Genomic DNA, 18331 nt, shown 5'->3' on the forward strand with positions numbered 1-18331 from the left:
ACTGGGGTCGATATAATCGACTTAATTCATTTGTCTGTCCTTCTTTGTCCTCTCTGTGTTTAGCCCCTTGTGCGTAGTAAAGAAATAGGTATTTCATCTGTCTTCACATTCTGAGTTCAAATTCCATTAATGTCGACTTTGCCTTTCATCTTTTTGGGGCTGATAAATTAAGTACCAGTTGTGTACTGGGGTCAATCTAATCAACTGCCCCCCTTCCTCCAAAACTTCAAATTTTGTGCCTAGAGTAAAAAAGTCTATTTAACCTTTCAAGTTTGATTCCTGCTGAGATTAACTTTGCCTTTCATATGCTCAGGTTTGGTAAAATGATCCCCATCAAGTTATGGTGGAGATTAACTCAACTCAATGTTACCTCTTCTCCTCCAAATTTTGTCTTTATGCTTACATCTAAAATTACTATAAAATATTTTTGTTTTTCCTTTGTTAATCTGACAGGGTAAAAATATCACAAAGAAATGTCTTTGGTTTGATTTTTTTCAGGTTTGTGTGGAACATATGATGGAAACAAGAAGAATGACTTTTTAATGCCTAATGGCACCTTATATACTGTAATCAAGAAAAGCAAACCAGATCCATTTTCTCTGAGCTGGAGGTAAGATGTTTTGTCATTTAAACATTTTTTTTCCCTTGAAAGAAAGGCACACAACATGCAACTCTTTTCAGGGCTTTTGTGACTGATGAAGAAGAAAAAAGTGGGCTGCACAGAAACAGTGACCAAGGGACCAAGACGTTTGGTGCTATACTATGCTTGAGAAGACCAGTCAAGCCAAGTGAGATTGTAGTCATGGCTGATGCCAGTGTTACATAACTGGCACCTGTGCCGGTGGCGCATACAAAACACCCACTGCGCTCTTACAGTAGTTGGCATTAGGAAGGGCATCCAGCTGTAGAAACCATGTCAGATCAGATTGGAACTTGGTGCAGTTCCCCAGCTTACCAGTTTCCAGTCAGGCCGTCCAACCCATGCCAGCATGGAAAATGGACGTTAAATGATGATGATGATGATGATGATGACTTGCAAGAGAATGGCCTCTGTTAAAGGCACCCAAGTATCCAGTAGTGTCATTAACATGATGTTAATGCAAACATTCCTGTCTGTTCTCTCATCTATGAATAATTCCCTCACTTCTTCCAGAAAATGGTTTGGCCGCAACCATTCCGTCACTTGTTAAGCCATTAAAAAACAAAACAAACAAAAGACAATCAAAATCAATCAAAAACAATAGAACAACAAATGGTTTAATGTCTCTTCAACTTGCTTCAGTCATTTGACTGTGACCATGCTGGAGCACCGCCTTTAGTCAAGCAAATCGACCCCATGACTTATTCTTTGTAAGCCTAGTACTTATTCTATCGGTATCTTTTGCCAAACCGTTAAGTTACGGGGACGTAAACACACCAGCATCGGTTGTCAAGCGATGATGGGGGGACAAACACAGATACACAAACATACACACACGTGCACACACACACACACACACACATATATACCTATATACGACGGGCTTCTTTCAGTTTCCATCTACCAAATCCACTCACAAGGCTTTGGTCGGCCCGAGGCTATAGTAGAAGACACTTGCCCAAGGTGCCACGCAGTGGGACTGAACCCGGAACCATGTGGTTCGTAAGCAAGCTACTTACCAAGCAGCCACTCATTTTTTAAATTTTTTCTTTTCTCCAGAGTTGAAGAGAAAGATTCTCTTTACGATGGATATTGTCCAACTGCAAATTCTAAAGAATATGGTCAACGGTACTGCCAGTGTGTAGAAAACAAACCAGAAGTGTGTGGTCCCAACTTTGATGTCATAAACTGCAACGCACCAGTAGCAGTTCAGAAAGGAAAGAAACGGAAGAAATTCTTGGGTTGGTACCACAAGCATTACTGTCATTGTCCTCTTCATCACCGTCATCATTACCACCACCATCTGCACTATCATCATCATTAACGCCACCACCACCACCATCATCATTAACACCACCACCATCATCATTACTATCGTCATTATCATCACCATCACCATCATCATTACTACAATCATCATTGTCATTATTATTTTTATGTTTACCTTTTCCCTGCTGGTATGAGTTGGATGAGATGTATTAAGTCAAAGTTCTGAGGCCACGTGCCAATCCAGTTGCCAATCTTTTATTTCCGAATGAAGCATTTCATTAAAAGGAAGACTTTCTATACAACACAAAATGGTCCCTTAATTTTCACTATCTTCATTAATCTACACCCACAATGAAATCGGTTGACTTTTGCCTGGCTCTCTCTCTCTCTCCCTCTCTCTCTCTCTCTCTCTCTCTCTCTCCTCTCTCTCTCTATCTATCTCTCCATCTCTCTCTCTCTTTCTCGCTCTCTTTCTCCCCCTCTCCCTTTCTCTCTTCTCTCTCTCTTTGTTAACCACGCTTTTTCTCTCTCCCCTCTCTCTCCCCTCTCTCTCCCCCGTTCTCTCTCTCCTTACATTTATTCCCTTTTCCTCCATGTCCTCAAATTTAAGCCTCTCAATATAGTCAAGTTTGTTAATCTGTAAATCTCATCTTATATGCTCACACTTTTTTTTTTCAAATTTATATAAAATTTTACCAGTGAGTGTGTTAAATTATGAGGCACAAAAAGAAAATGACTCTCCCCAGATAAAACAGAATATGCTTCAACACACGAACTCACATAAAGAATCTTGCAAACCAAATCCCAAAACCGAAATATATATATCTTTGTATTTTGTATATGGCAGATGCCTAGCACTGCACTCATAAAAGTCCCTATGTTGCTTGTTGCTGGCCCCCATGTCTCATTTCCAGTCAATTTAATGGTTTCCCATCAAGTACATGGATATTACAAATAATATATAATAATATCCTATCAATGTAGTGAGGTGATCCCATAAAAATACAGGTCATGCTGGAACATATGTAGCAATGCATAAATGAAAATATAAAAATCTTCATCCCTGAAATATTTTTGTTATATACATATATACTAATACATATATATATATATATATATATATATATATATATATATATCTAATGAAGGATAACATTTTTTTCGAAAAAATATTCTTTTTCAGAAAAAATTTTATCAATGGCCAGCATATCAAAAAATACCTTTAAAGGTTAAATCTATAAACAATTCATAATTAAGGGCAAACGAAAAAATTCCTAATGCCAGATATGCCGAAAAATTGCCCTTAATTATGAATTAATATATATATATATACTAATACATATATATATATATATATATATATACATAAATATATACTAATACATACATATATATATATAGATATATATATGTATTAGTATATATATATATATAATTCATAATTAAGGGCAATTTTTTGCATATCTGGCATTAGGAATTTTTTCGTTTGCCCTTAATTATGAATTAATATATATATATATACTAATACATACATATATATATATATATATATATACATAAATATATACTAATACATACATATATATATAGATATATATATGTATTAGTATATATATATATATAATTCATAATTAAGGGCAATTTTTTGGCATATCTGGCATTAGGAATTTTTTCGTTTGCCCTTAATTATGAATTATATATATAATATACTAATACATATATATATATATATATATATATACATAAATATATACTAATACATACATATATATATATAGATATATATATACTAATGCATACATATATATATATACTAATACATCAGTTTTTTCATATGTATATGCACATACACATAAAATATTTGACAGCTGAAATATTTAACACCTAATCTTTTATTAGGATTGGACATGACTGAAACGTTGCTCAAGATAGCAGAGACGCCAGAGAAATGTTTAACTAAAGAAACACAGATAATATTTGAATACAACAGGACCTATGTAGCAGGGGTGAATCATATTTTGTGATTTTCTTTTTGATTTTTGGTCTTTTGTTTTCTCTGTTAGGGGCTTCTCTCAGTTATTTACAATGTGGCTGCAACAATAACTGGGAGAAGACTTTTGTCTATTGAATCGTATCCTTGTTTCCCTAAATTTCCCTACGTAGTTGTCCTGCCTCCGATTTTGGAAATCCTGTTTTCTCGTTGTTATGTTTGTCTTTGATTCTTACTACTATTTATTAGGCTGCTGGATTGTTAAAATTTGGGAAAAAATGCCTTGTGGTATTTCATACCCCACTTCTCATTCCAGGTCCAAATTATTTCTTCCAACTTCCAAGTTGATAAAATAAAGTTCCAGTGCTTGATTAACCCCCTTTCCTCCCCTCAAAACTGCCTGCCTTGTACGTAAATTAAAAACTGTTATTATTGTTATTTTGGTCATTATTAAATTTTTTCTCTCCCTTCTTTTCCCTTTTATCAGATGAGTTGTAGAAAACCTGAGTATTGTATACTATAAGCTTGTTGTTTTTTTTTAAGTGAATGAAATTAATTTGCTTTAAAAATTTAAAAGAAAAAGTTAATTCATGTAAACTTGCAGAGTGATTGGTGTGACAGTAATATTTATTTGATAATTTTTACTCTATTGTACAAATATTAATGAACCTCCTATCTTACTTTCTTCCCCAGGAATTCCAGTCAAATCTTACTGAAGCAGAGAGTATGAAGAAATGTTCTGAACATATTAAAAATTCTAAAATAGGAAAACAGTGCAAATCCGTAGCAAATATAAACTACACCGAGATTATTTACTTCTGCAGTCAAGATCTAATGGTAAATCATAATCTTCAAGATATTTCTGTGTTGACTAAAGACTTAAACGTTTCAATCAATCAAATAACATATTATTATTCTTTCATTCTACCAATCCATAATCATTCTAATTATTGTTAATTGATTAGCATAGAATGAGGGATGTTGCATAAATTGAAAAATTATTTTATTGTCAGGCATTTATCAACTTTCACATTATAACTCAATTGCCTTCACCTTACTTGGCTATGACTACCACCATCAGACTCTGTAGAAAATGAAGGAGCCTCTATAGAGTTGTTCAGTCTGCAAAAAAGAGCAACCAAATCGCCCTCTAACCATACTGCTATCTTAAATAAAAGGAGAAGGAGTCATTAGATTTAGTCTTACAAACCCTTATAAAATGATAGATGGTCACAGTTGGAATGCCTTTGATAATGGGTCTATTTGATCATAGTTGACCAGAAATTCAACAACAGATAATGAGTGTGCATCTACATAGTTGCTTGACCTGTTAAAAATAGCTGCTAAATCTTCCTTAAATTATATCTTAGAGCAGTGGTTTTCAACTAGGATTCCGCGGAACCTTAGGGTTCCGCCGAAGTTACAAAACTGCTAGAATCGGCAGTAATTTTTAAGTCTCCTGTGCAGATATGTGTGCATAAGACTATTAAATTATTGCACAGGGGTTCCTCAAGCCAGTGGAATGTTTCCTTGGGATTCTGCTCCAGCAAAAAGTTTGAAAAGCACTGTCTTAGAGTATTGCAAAGAAGTAGACAAGGAGGAAACAGTGGCTAATGTGGTCTTTGATACAAAATATCCAACAGAAGGATGGAGGGGCCAGACTAGAATGCCTGCTTAGTCAAGGGTGATGACATGAGGACCAAACAAGAACAACAACAACAAGTAAACAGAAACAAACTAAATGGTGTTAGAGGATGTAATAACAAACTGACTGACTGACTGTGTTTATCTTCGCCTGAGGTATATCTATAAAAGATATAAATATCGACAAGAAAACTAATACATTCAGTTCTTTCATATAAAAATGCCTTGTGTAGTGTTTGTTCTTACTAATGCAGTGTACCAGTGATTAACCCATCAGCTATCTGAAACCAACAATGTTATTGTTTTCCTGATATAAAATTAAAATAGTAAACAATTGCTGTCAAGAACAATAGCTTTTGTGTTTGGGACAAGAGTTTAACCCTTTTGATACTAACTCACCTGAAACTGCCCCTAAAAAAAAAATAATAAATGCGCCCTTTTAAAGCCTAGCCAGGCTCATGGGCCCGGCTTCCCGGTTTCTATGGCATATGTGTTCCCCAGCTGGATGGGACACCAGTCCATTGCAGCGTTACTCATTTTTGCAGCTGAGTGGACTGGAGAAATGTGAAATGAAGTGTTTGCTCAAGAACACAACGCGTCGTCTGGTCCAGGAATTGAAACCACAATCTTACGATCATGATGCTGATACCCTAACCACTAAGCCATGTGCCCCTGGTTCTATAATATAGATTTCCTGTTTCAAAGCGATCATCATCATCATCATCATCGTTTAACGTCCGTTCTCCATGCTAGCATGTGTTGGACGGTTCGACCGGGGATCTGGGAAGCCAGAAGGCTGCACCAGGCTCCAGGCTTATCTGGCAGTGTTTCTACAGCTGGATGCCCTTCCTAACGCCAACCACTCCGTGAGTGTAGTGGGTGCTTTTTACGTGCCAAACTTTCATCAAAATATATTTATTTATGTTCCAAACACCTGTGGAATAACGACAAAGTTTTCTTACAAAATTCTTCATTATTTACAAAATTACTTGAACATAGACATTGCAATGCAACAGAAATATGGTTATGAAAGGGTTACGGAATATTATAGGGAGCCAATTGATAGTTGGATACATAAACGTATTACTTTTATCTTATTTTTTATTCTTTTACTTCAACAGTTAACTGGAAATGTGATGTGGACATTAGCAGCAATAAGCAACCTGGATGAAACTTGTCTCACTCAAATAAAGACCAACATTACTGAGTGGATAGTTCCTGAAGTGGTGAACTACCTGAGTTTCCTTCAAATATAACTGATGCACTTTGTTTGAATGACTGTAGTAATCAGGGTACCTGTAAGAAAGGTAAGCAATAGTTCAATAGTTTAGATACGGTTATAAATGAGTCTAACCATGACTAAAAGGTTGAAAATATTTCCTGTGCAATTACGAGGGTCAGAAGTGGATCACAGTCTATGATGACATCTTCAGTAAATATATTTTATCGTTTTCTAATGAAGAACCTGGTCCAAAACACAAGATCTCTCTTCTTTTCTCACAGCAAACTAATTCCTCTCTGTACACTCAATATTTATTGACACAGGACACCACTAGTTTCTATTCTATCATTCCACCAGAGACTCTTTAACTTTACTGTCTCTTTTATTGACTACACAAAAGATAAAAGGCTAAGTGGACCCAGTAAAATGACAACTGACAGAGAGCTGAAACTCATCATCATCATCGTTTAACGTCTGGTTTCCATGCTAGCATGGGTTGGACGATTTGACAGAGGACTGGCAAACCAGATGGCTGCACCAGACTCCAATCTTGATCTGGCAGAGTTTCTACAACTGGATGCCCTTCCTGAAGCCAACCACTCTGAGAGTGTAGTGGGTTCTTTTACGTGCCACCAGCACGAGTGTCAGTCAAGTGGTACTGGCAACGGCCACGCTCAAATGGTGTTTTTAGTAAAGTTCATTCTGTTGCAGACATTTAGACCAGACCACTCTTAGTTTAAGGATAAAATTCCCACGTCCCTCAGTTTTTGAGTCTTTGAAAAATAGAAGCCTACTTCTTATCAGAAGCAGTGGTAATTAAAATGAATTTGTCAGTCATTCTTTAAATCTTGTGTTTCTGTTTATTTCAGGTATCTGCTTGTGTAACCAAACATTTGATGGTGTTGACTGTTCCATCAGTATTCTCATACCACCAACTATTGAGACAACATTCTTCATCAGAAAGATCCAAGTTTTGAACAAAATAAAAGACCTGGTAATAACTGGAAGTGGTTTTATAGAAGGTCCCAATCTTACTTGCTCAATCAGAGAAAATGTAAGCGGCATGTTTTGAGTTATTTAAAAAATTTCTTTTGCAAAATCTTTAAAGAATTCTTATCATCATCATGAGTTGTTGTTTAGTCCCAGGCTTGACTTGATGGAGTAGCCCTATTGAGGAAATTTCCAGCTTTGACTACCAAGGTTGTGTGTGTGTGTGTGTGTGTGTATTTCTCCATTTTTATTCTTTCTCTCACAATTTTCTTCCTCTCATCCCTTTCCATCGAAGAGCGTAGGCTCAAAACACCAAAGACTTTTCCCTTCTTCCTGAGTTTCAAACTAATACACCTGTTTGTGTGTATATATATATATACACACACACACACACACACACACACACACACACATACACACACACACACACACACACACACACACACATGTATATATTCACGAGGGCTGCAACTTGATTTCAAGCAATTGTTTGATTGTTCTCATAAATACATACGAGTATGACTTTTCAGCCCTGCTGGGATCCAACAATGATGGGCACCTCTTGCAACAGATGTTCACAGAGCTACCATTCTCACTAACACATGCTTTCATTCCCGCATGAGATTTTTCATAGAGTATTTTACCTTTTTCAACTCTGGTCAGCCATAGTAACTCATACTTAATCCTCATCGTCATCACCATCATTTAACGTCTGCTTTCCATGCTAGCATGGGTTGGACGATTTGACTGAGGACTGGCTCCAATCTGATCTGGCAGAGTTTCTACAGCTGGATACCCTTCCTGACGCCAACCACTCCAAGAGTGTAGTGGGTGCTTTTACATGCCCCCGGCATGAGGGCCAGTCTGGCGGTACTGGCAGCGGCCACGCTCAAATGGTGTTTTTTTACGTGCCATCTGCACAGGAGTCATTCCAGTGGCACTGGCAACGACCTTGCTCAAATGTTTTGTTCAAGCACCAGTAAGGCGACGCTGGTAACAATTACGCTCAAATGGTGCTTTTTATGTGCCACCAGCACGGAAGCCAGTTTGTTGCTCTGGCAACGATCATGCTCTAATGGAGCTGTTAGAGCTCCACTGGCATGGGTGCCAGTCATCGAATTTGGTTCAATTTCGATTTCACTTGCCCCAACAGGGTCAGTCCTACTCTCTATATAAAATATGCATTTATTCAAAGAAGAGAACTAGTCTACATCATTTGATGCAAACGAAATTGCAGGTGTAACATCAGAGCTTACCATCTCTTTAAGAAATGTCTGACCAAAGACTAAGAATCTCTCATTCCCATCTGTTGGATGGCAGTTGACTCAACAGAGTTTGTCTGTTTTTTGTTAGGATTTTCTGGTGTCATCCCAAATATCATATTTCCCTCTGCTTTAATTTTTTCTTATATAAATTTTTTTTTTCTATCTCTCTCTGTTTTCAGAAAGAAAATTCCCAAACTTTTTACCTGAAAGCCATTTATATCAGTTCTGAACAGATCATGTGTCCAGTACCTCAGATAGGAACTCAGAATGTTTCCATCAGCAATGATAACAAAACCTGGAGTGTTAACATCTCAGTTAGACATTACAACCCACTGTGTGAAGATTGTATCAATGATAAGTGCACTCCTCGTGTAAGTTAAAGAATAACTTTGTTTATAGCATTACACCTACCTCTTTCTATCTTTCTATTTGTCTGTTGTTTAACCCTGGTTCAATCTTGATCAAGCAAACCCATGATCAAAGGCATTCCAGCCATAATCATCCTATCTTAAATTGTAGGCAATGAATACCTCAGACTACTGTATTCAAAGTACATTTTTTCCCCCAAGAAACTGTCTACAATCTGAGAATTGAGTGCAGTTTCTAGAGATCTTTTGCAAGCATATTGAGCTTACCTCAATAATGTATTAAGGCTCTACACAACTGTTTATATCCATTTCTGACAAAAATGTTTTTCTTGAGGCTAACCATCTCTGAGAGAACAACTTAAAATCATATGATATGATGCATTCAGTCAATTCTTTTTTTTTTATTCAGTTGAATAAGTCAAACCCTTGGTAGCTATTATTTGGTTCAGTGATCTCGCTCCTGATCAGTTAACCCTCAGTGATTAAATTCAGTGCCTGAATTGGCAAATTGAAGCCTAAAGCCTCAAACTCTAAGGGGCTGCCAGCCAAGGGGATAGTGTTTTTGTCATTGTTACAGGTCCTTTTGCAAGCAGTCACACAAGGAGAAAAGTCTTAGTCCACTTTTCATCTAAATTCATCACTGAGTTGATCCATGTTTAAAAGTCTTTCAGATATCTTGTATCCAATACTGCCTTAATCCTTTAATGTTCAAAAGTGTTTCAGATATCTTGTATCCAATACTGCCTTAATCCTTTAATGTTCAAAAGTATTTCAGATATCTTGTATCCAATACTGCCTTAATCCTCTATGTTCAAAAGTGTTTCAGATATCTTGTATCCAATACTGCCTTAATCCTTTAATGTTCAAAAGTGTTTCAGATATCTTGTATCCAATACTGCCTTAATCCTTTAATGTTCAAAAGTGTTTCAGATATCTTGTAGCCAATACTGCCTTAATCCTTTAATGTTCAAAAGTATTTCAGATATCTTGTATCCAATACTGCCTTAATCCTCTATGTTCAAAAGTGTTTCAGATATCTTGTATCCAATACTGCCTTAATCCTTTAATGTTCAAAAGTGTTTCAGATATCTTGTATCCAATACTGCCTTAATCCTTTAATGTTCAAAAGTGTTTCAGATATCTTGTAGCCAATACTGCCTTAATCCTTTAATGTTCAAAAGTATTTCAGATATCTTGTATCCAATACTGCCTTATCCTTTAATGTTCAAAAGTGTTTCAGATATCTTGTATCCAATACTGCCTTAATCCTTTAATGTTCAAAAGTGTTTCAGATATCTTGTATCCAATACTGCCTTAATCCTTTAATGTTCAAAAGTATTTCAGATATCTTGTATCCAATACTGCCTTAATCCTCTATGTTCAAAAGTGTTTCAGATATCTTGTATCCAATACTGCCTTAATCCATTTTATCCTTGGATGGCTTTCAGTGGAGCTCATTTTGTGGAATTTGAGCCATATATCTAGTGTTAGGTTAACTTCTTTTCCTTTCTTTCAATCTCAGAAATCTTGGGCTGGTTCATAAGATCATGGCCAGCCAATAAAGCAATCCAATGAAGATTTTGGTATCATCTTATTTTAAGATGGTATGATGTGGTTTAAGGAATATTTAGATGCTATTTCTAGCAGACCGGTCAATTGTGGTTGGTATCAGTTTTTCACATAGTAATCTTGTATCTCCTTTCAGCTTGATGTGTGTACCATTGGAGGTGTTTGCTTCCCTAATGGTGCAATAAATCCAGAAGACATTTCACAAGTCTGTATTTCATCAAAGGATCCATCAAGTTGGTCTGTGCTTCAGTGTAAGTATTTCCTTGCTGTGTTGTTTAGCCCTAGGTCAACCCCATTTGAGTGGAACTGTTACCCAAGCTGTTTCAAGCATTACCACCCAGACTTTTTTTACATCAATGACTACATCTTCCAGTGTGTCTGTTCCTCTTTAAGGAGAATTGGTTGCTATTTAAAGCAGGTTGTACAACAGGATACAATCACCTTTGCTGATTCAAACCAATTAATAATGTACCAAATTAATCACTGTAACTTTGATTAACATGTTACACTGTATCTATGTCACTCTCTAATACATCATTTGTCCATTTGTTACATTGTGTCTTACAAACTAATGAATGTCCCACAAACTAATATTTTTGTCACATGTTACTGTGTAACAGTTGAATGTGTTACATGTCAGTTTGTCCCTGATTAATGAGTCAAGTTAATGTATCATAAATCTCTGTGTCACATGTAATGTGTCACACATCAATGGGAGTTAACTCTATTGATAGCAACATTCCTGACACTTTTTATGAATCAAACTTCCTGTTTAAAAGTAAATTAAATCCTTCCATCGAAATATTATTTTATGTTCCAAACACCAGCTTAATAATGCTAACACCATGTAACAAAATCTTCATTTATTTTGTTATTGGTCAGTAAGTGTTATTTCCTATTTGCTTCTATCGAGAAATCAAGAGAAATTGCTATTATTCTCTTCAAATATTTTGCTTTTGTGACCTGGACATCAATGCTTTGAAACTGGCCTATTTTCCATTACGTGTTAGACAGATTCAGTGCTGAGTTGCTGAAGCAGAAATATCATTATAGCATATATTCTGCTCAATACTACAAGATTTGCTTGTCAGTCGCTTGATCTTAACCACTTGAGCATGTCCCTTAGTGGCTGACAATATGTGCATCTCTGATCATGAGCAGGAGGAGTGGGGAAGCATCATAGCCATGTGTTGAGAGGAATTCTTTGGAGTTTGAATAACTGTAACAAAAGTAAAGTTTGAAGGATATCATCAGCAGTTTTTCATGCTTCCTAGGGGTAAGCAAATCACAAATAAAAGTTGCTACCAAAGGACAAAAATCGTGTTGCACAGTGTAACGATGAAAAAATTATGTTCATAAATTCTTCATTACCTTCAAAATTAATTGAAATAAAGACATTGTATTTCTATAGAAATAATGTAAAAAAACAGTCAAGTTGGTGACTCAGGTCATGTTACTACCTCATATGTTGGTTGAATAAGTTATTGGTGACTTGTAAAACTAACTATGGTAACTGTTAGAAAAATATGGAAGCATTACCTTGTGACCAATCAGTTACTAATTATGACTAATTGCCTGGGGATTAATTTGTTTCTACATATGATTGATTGTCTCATGCCTAATTTCTAGTTATAACTAATTAGTTATATTGTTCTGCTTTCAGACCAAGACATTATTGTGAGGTATTACTCTATTCTAAGAATTGAAGGTGATAATCTCATAACTTTGAATGGAAACCTTAAAGTAAATGGAACTGTCAAGTTGAAGAAAGGTCCCTATGAAGGAAACGCAGTTGTACTGGATGGAGTCAATAATTTCATTGACATGGGTAGAAATGTTCCATGCTTCAGTTCTTTGACTCAGTGTACATTTGGAATGACGGTTCATTTCAACTTATTCATTTTCAGTGTTACAGAAGGCATGTTCATTTTTTCAAATGGTGGAACTGAACCAACAACTGATGGGGTCAGCATGTATGTCTCCAAGGGATTTTTGTTCCTCACACTCAGTACAAGTACCAAGCAGTGGACAGTAAAAACCAAAATGTTTCCAGTGAACAAATTCTTCAAAGTATTATTCAGCTGGAGTGAGAAATCTGGTCTTTATCTCTATTTTGACGACAAACAAGTAGAACATACAACCAAATACATTGACCGAGTTACCACGGGGGCTTTAACTTCACAAAGTTTAATTATTGGTGGCCATCACACTAAAATATTTCCTGCTAATATTGCTATTGAAGGATGGACTCTCATTGGAATTACACAGAAATTCATCCTTGGAAATGGCCTCAATTTTGGTAAATTCTTTCTCTCTCTCTCTCTCTCTCTCTCTCTCTCTCTTCTTCTTCTTCTTTTTCTTCTTCTTCTTCTTCTTCTTCTTCTTCTTCTTCTTCTTCTTCTTCTTCTCTTCTTCTTCTTCTTCTTCTACTACTACTTCTTCTTCTTCTTCTTCTTCTTCTTCTTCTTCTTCTTCGTCATTTCTTACAATCTGATTGATGCTCAAATGTCATCATCATTATCATCATCACTATCATCATCCCTTTTATGTCTGCTTGCCATGCTGCCATTGGTCAGATATCTAAACTGGATTCAACAGACTGGAGGACTACATCTTGCTCTAGTGTAGCACTTTCAGTATGGTTAATTACAGAAAACAAAAGGGATAATTTACTCAAACGAATTTTAAAAACAAATATATTTACCCTTGACAAACATACACTACAATTGTCAGGTTAACAAATTTATGGACTATATGTTAACAAATGTGTTAAAAATTACACATATACCAACATTTTGCTTCTGGCATTGCTAATCATAATAATATTTTTTACTATAATAGATAAATTTTCTTAGAATTTATGTAAGATAATTTCTTGTTATTGTCAGTAATTTTTCTCAAAATTACCATCTCAAATTAAAAATGCTAAGTCCTAGCTCTGATGAAGTAAAAGCACATGAAAGCTGTTATATATACCCTTTATTGCTGAAGAAATACTTCAGATTAAATATTGTTAATTAGGATTCACACAGAATCTAATGTGCTTATCATTTTACTGACTACACTCTCAAAAAATGACAGAAACTCACCAAAAGGTGAATAGACAGCAGAAGAGATCTTCAGAGGGAGAGTTCCCATCCAACAAGTAGTTTGATCCTTATACCTCACACTCTACAGGAGCCAGGCCCACCCAGGTCATGACTCCTAGGTGTCCTTCTGCTGCTTTCCAAAATCATGTCTCCAGCAAGATTTGAACCTTGGTCATTCTTTTTGTGAGCTTGTGTTGTCAGGTCTGTGTTTCAGCCCACTAGGCCTCTCTGACCAACAAACGTAATAAACATTTTAAATATTTTTATTTTTTACTTTTATAATTGTATATTTATTATTTTTTTTTTTTTAGACTTACCATTCTTCAAAGAAAGACCAATGATATCATTCCATGGAGTGACTATCTCTGAAGAATATTTCCACTGTTCCTTCAAATATCTGCAGGAAGCTACCTTAAACTATACAGCCACTTGGTATATTGATGAAAAGGTTGTTTACACCTCACACTTTTCCAGATCAAACAAGAGTTTTTCAGATATTGAAAGCAAATATTTCACTGCATTAACTTATGGCAGTAAGGTGAGAAGAGGACAAGCTTGATTTACATAAATTTTTACATGTATAATTAAATTAACAAAAAAAAAATTTGATGAAATTTAATAGTAACAAAGTTTTCGTTTGTAAATATCAAAAGTGAATACAGACACTTGCTTTATAATCTTAGTGAAGGATGGGTTTGTCTTTCGTTTATCATTGACTAGCAGTATCGCCCGGCGTTGCTCGGGTTTGTAAGGGAAATAACTATAAAGCATTTTTAGAGAGTTATAGCCAAAAAATGGAAAAAAAATGATGGTAAATTTTTTTTTTAGTTAAAAAGGTCGAGTTGCGTCCCCTAGACAGTCTGTGGTTTGTGTTTCTGATTCTCGACCCCATGTCGAATTTATCGATTTTTTTCAGAACTGGGGGAACTTTTCAAAATTTTCGCTGTGTTAGTTTTGAATTATGACATTGGGCTATGTGTGTGTCAAGTTTCATCAGAATCGGTTGAAAGCCGTGGTCAGGGTGAGGGTACAACCTAACAGACACACAGAAACACACACAGACAAACTGCCGTTTATATATAGAGAGATAAAACAACTGCTAATAGTGGGAGGTTACACTCCTATTGATCTCCTCCTGCTCCTCCTTCCCTCCTCTTCATGTAACAGTTCAGTTTCTGTTCGTCGACCAATGATGTTTATTAATTTGTGTGTGAATTTGATTTTACAGTTGTATCTCACTTCTTCTACAGCTGCTACTCCCACTTTCTACCACCACCCACACAATAATTTTCTACTACTCCCTTAACTTTCGACTAACTCTAGTTTCTGCCATTACTCATTCGACTTTGAGTGAAGCCAGGGCTGAACTCTTCACTTCACTAATTCTAAAGTAAGCAGTTAAAATACAGATCAATAGCTGAGATACAAATTTATGATTGTGGGGTCAACAGTTTTGGTTCTTTTAGTCTCACAACCCTGGTATCTGATATGATTTTTTATAATCGTATTTTGTAGCTAAATATTTGGTGGCTGTGTGGTAAGTAGCTTGCTAACCAACCACATGGTTCCGGGTTCAGTCCCACTGTGTGGCATCTTGGGCAAGTGTCTTCTGCTATAGCCCCGGGCCGACCAATGCCTTGTGAGTGGATTTGGTAGGCAGAAACTGAAAGAAGCCTGTCGTATATATGTATATATATATATATATATATATGTATGTGTGTATTTGTGTGTCTGTGTTTGTCCCCCTAGCATTGCTTGACAACCGATGCTGGTGTGTTTACGTCCCCGTCACTTAGCGGTTCGGCAAAAAGAGACCAATAGTATAAGTACTGGGCTTAAGTCCCGGGGTCGATTTGCTCGACTAAAGGCGGTGCTCCAGCATGGCCACAGTCAAATGACTGAAACAAGTAAAAGATAAAAGATAATTTCATTTAAAATATTTTGTGTATTTATTTTCTAGATCAAATGTGGAGTGAGAGCTTGTAAGTCATCAAACTGCAGTTCCATCTTTGGTCCCGAAAGAACAAGTAAACCATTTACTGCTGAAATTACTGTAAGTTTTTTTTTATTTATTTTTCTTTTTATTCACACTTTAGTCAGAGTAAGAAGAGTTTCAACCATGAATATTTGAGTTGGGCCTCTGAGACTGATGTAGTTGAAAAGAAAAGACAAAGGAGCCAAGGCTCCTAATTTGCCTCAGGAGGGAGCAGCTAATCAGAATACTTCATTATCTTTTGATTGGAGAACTTAGTCTGAATACAGGCAACAGAGTAAACTCTGACTAAGTGTCCAAGAGCCAGGTTCTGCTGTTAAACCAGACATTGGATCAAGTCGGCCACCCTAGAACACATAAACTTCATGCAACAAGCTTCCACGCAATTTCTACCTACCCATTGTATGACTAGGAAATGGATTTGTTAACCAAAGGCAATATCTGAAGTTTCACTGCACATTCTGCAGGTATATCATTAGCAAAGAAAATACAATAACTGGGGAGACTGCAACTGCATGTATGAGGTGGTATTGAAAAGTTCCCTGACTACTTCTGTAGTACACCAGCAAATGGCAACAGACAGCAGCACATGATTGCATGTGCAATGATCGCTAGCAGTGACCTTCATGAGGCAGTGTACCAAGTGACATCATTTTTTTTACTTGGCAAGCTGTGAAATTTGTGTCTTTTGTAATCCCGTGTATGCTGTAGTCTGTGATCTTCGTCATGGACAGGAAACTGAAACAAAGAGCCAATGTGGAATTTTGCATTAAACTTCAGAAGTCTCCTACAGGGACATTGAGTATGCTTCAGTAAGCTTCCAGTGATGAAGGAAGGGGCTACACACAATGTTTCAAGTGGCATGGGTGCTTCAAAAGTGGAAGAGCATCTCTGAAAGATGGTGATGTTCTTCTCCTCTAATACTCTTTCTTTCCTCTCTCTCCTGTTCCCTACCATTTCACTTAAAATCAGGCCCAACTCTCTCTTCTATATTCACTCACTTATAGGGACTATTTTAAGCTCTGAGCCTTACAAGTTATGAGTTGATCTTAACTAGAGCTTGTGACATAGAAAAAAGAACCACCCAATGCACCCTGTTAGGAGGTTGGCATAAAGAAGGGCATCCAGTCAGAGGAACCATGTAGCAGATATTTGATTATGATGTGGTCCTTTAATGCATTTGATACTGTCAAACCATTTTATTGATGCCAGCATGGACGCCAGACATTAAATCATGGCGTGTGTGTAGGTGTGTATTGTTTATTCTTATTTCTATTTCTTCTGTTACAGATTAAAGAGAGTAATGTGAAAGTAATTGAAGGTGACCCATCTGGATTTATATCTGTTCAGTCCAACTTACCACCATATCTATTATGTAACACCACCACCGCCATCAACAACAACACCAACACCTCTCAATGCACTGTGCAGATTAGAACTTGGCTGGCAAGCTACAAAGAATTTCAGTGTGGAGCTGAAAGTATTCCACAAGCAGTGTTTGGTGCACAGTTTCACTCCGAGGGAAAGTATGAAGGTTGCATGTATACAATCACAGACATTAACTGGAACAAAGTGTTGAAGATCCCTATCATGGCAACCTTAGATGGGTTACGAGATAAAACTCAGAAAAGAACTGTTATACTTTCAGGTCAAGTTGTGTTTAATGGAACAGTGGAGATGGAGAAAGTGCTTGGCTCTGTAGATGTAAGCTTGGCATTTGTTTCTGTTTGTTTGCTTTTATTATCTGTAATTAGTATAAGGAAGAGATTCTATTTTATTTTATTGTTTTTGTGCTCAGTGGTTTAGTTTCAAAAAGGAAAGGCTTTACACATGATCTCTTTCAGGGCCTCCATGACTTGTGGAGGAAAGGAAGAAGTTACTGGGTCTGGAAGTTTGAAACTGGGAGTGATGCCACTAAAGACATCCAGGGGCCGGTCCAGTGCTTAATGCTAATGTTTTACTTAGTGTCAGATGAAATACAGTACTTAAGAATAAGAACAATCTTTCCAAAGAGGTCCCAAACAGTTTCTATCTACAAAATTTCACTAACAATGCTTTTTGCTAACTGGTTATCTCTATCCATGAAATATAATTAAAAAAACAAAACAAAACAAAAAAAAAATCAGTAAATAACTTTGCTGCAGGAAGGAAAGAATTTCTGATTTTAGATTCACAGTTAAGTGTTGGACTCGTGACTGGAAGGACCAAGTGGTGAATTTGTGTCCTTGGACAAAGCATTTCATTTTTCATTGTTCTCCATGTTGGTCCAGTTCACTCAGCTGTAGAAATGAG

At 36.4% G+C, this 18331-nt stretch overlaps 2 protein-coding genes across 2 annotated transcripts in view; both read left to right on the plus strand.

Moving 5' to 3' along the window:
• The window catches only part of LOC115223111, a 305641-nt gene extending 297822 nt beyond the window's left edge, over positions 1 to 7819 (plus strand). The window contains exons 139-144 of the mRNA XM_036512142.1: positions 499 to 610; positions 1700 to 1881; positions 3809 to 3915; positions 4593 to 4736; positions 6665 to 6850; positions 7635 to 7819. Coding sequence (XP_036368035.1) covers positions 499 to 610; positions 1700 to 1881; positions 3809 to 3915; positions 4593 to 4736; positions 6665 to 6799 — 680 coding nt within the window. The 3' untranslated portion in view covers positions 6800 to 6850; positions 7635 to 7819. The remainder of the gene's footprint in view (positions 1 to 498; positions 611 to 1699; positions 1882 to 3808; positions 3916 to 4592; positions 4737 to 6664; positions 6851 to 7634) is intronic.
• Positions 6899 to 18331, plus strand: part of LOC115223143 — a 142835-nt gene continuing 131402 nt past the window's right edge. Inside the window, exons 1-8 of the mRNA XM_029793566.2 lie at positions 6899 to 6956; positions 7635 to 7819; positions 9200 to 9391; positions 11094 to 11208; positions 12621 to 13256; positions 14358 to 14584; positions 16007 to 16099; positions 17330 to 17743. Of these exons, the coding sequence (XP_029649426.2) occupies positions 6899 to 6956; positions 7635 to 7819; positions 9200 to 9391; positions 11094 to 11208; positions 12621 to 13256; positions 14358 to 14584; positions 16007 to 16099; positions 17330 to 17743 (1920 nt within the window). The remainder of the gene's footprint in view (positions 6957 to 7634; positions 7820 to 9199; positions 9392 to 11093; positions 11209 to 12620; positions 13257 to 14357; positions 14585 to 16006; positions 16100 to 17329; positions 17744 to 18331) is intronic.

This window comes from Octopus sinensis, linkage group LG22, assembly GCF_006345805.1.
Source record: "Octopus sinensis linkage group LG22, ASM634580v1, whole genome shotgun sequence".
In the NCBI taxonomy this organism is placed as follows: Eukaryota; Metazoa; Mollusca; class Cephalopoda; order Octopoda; family Octopodidae; genus Octopus; species Octopus sinensis.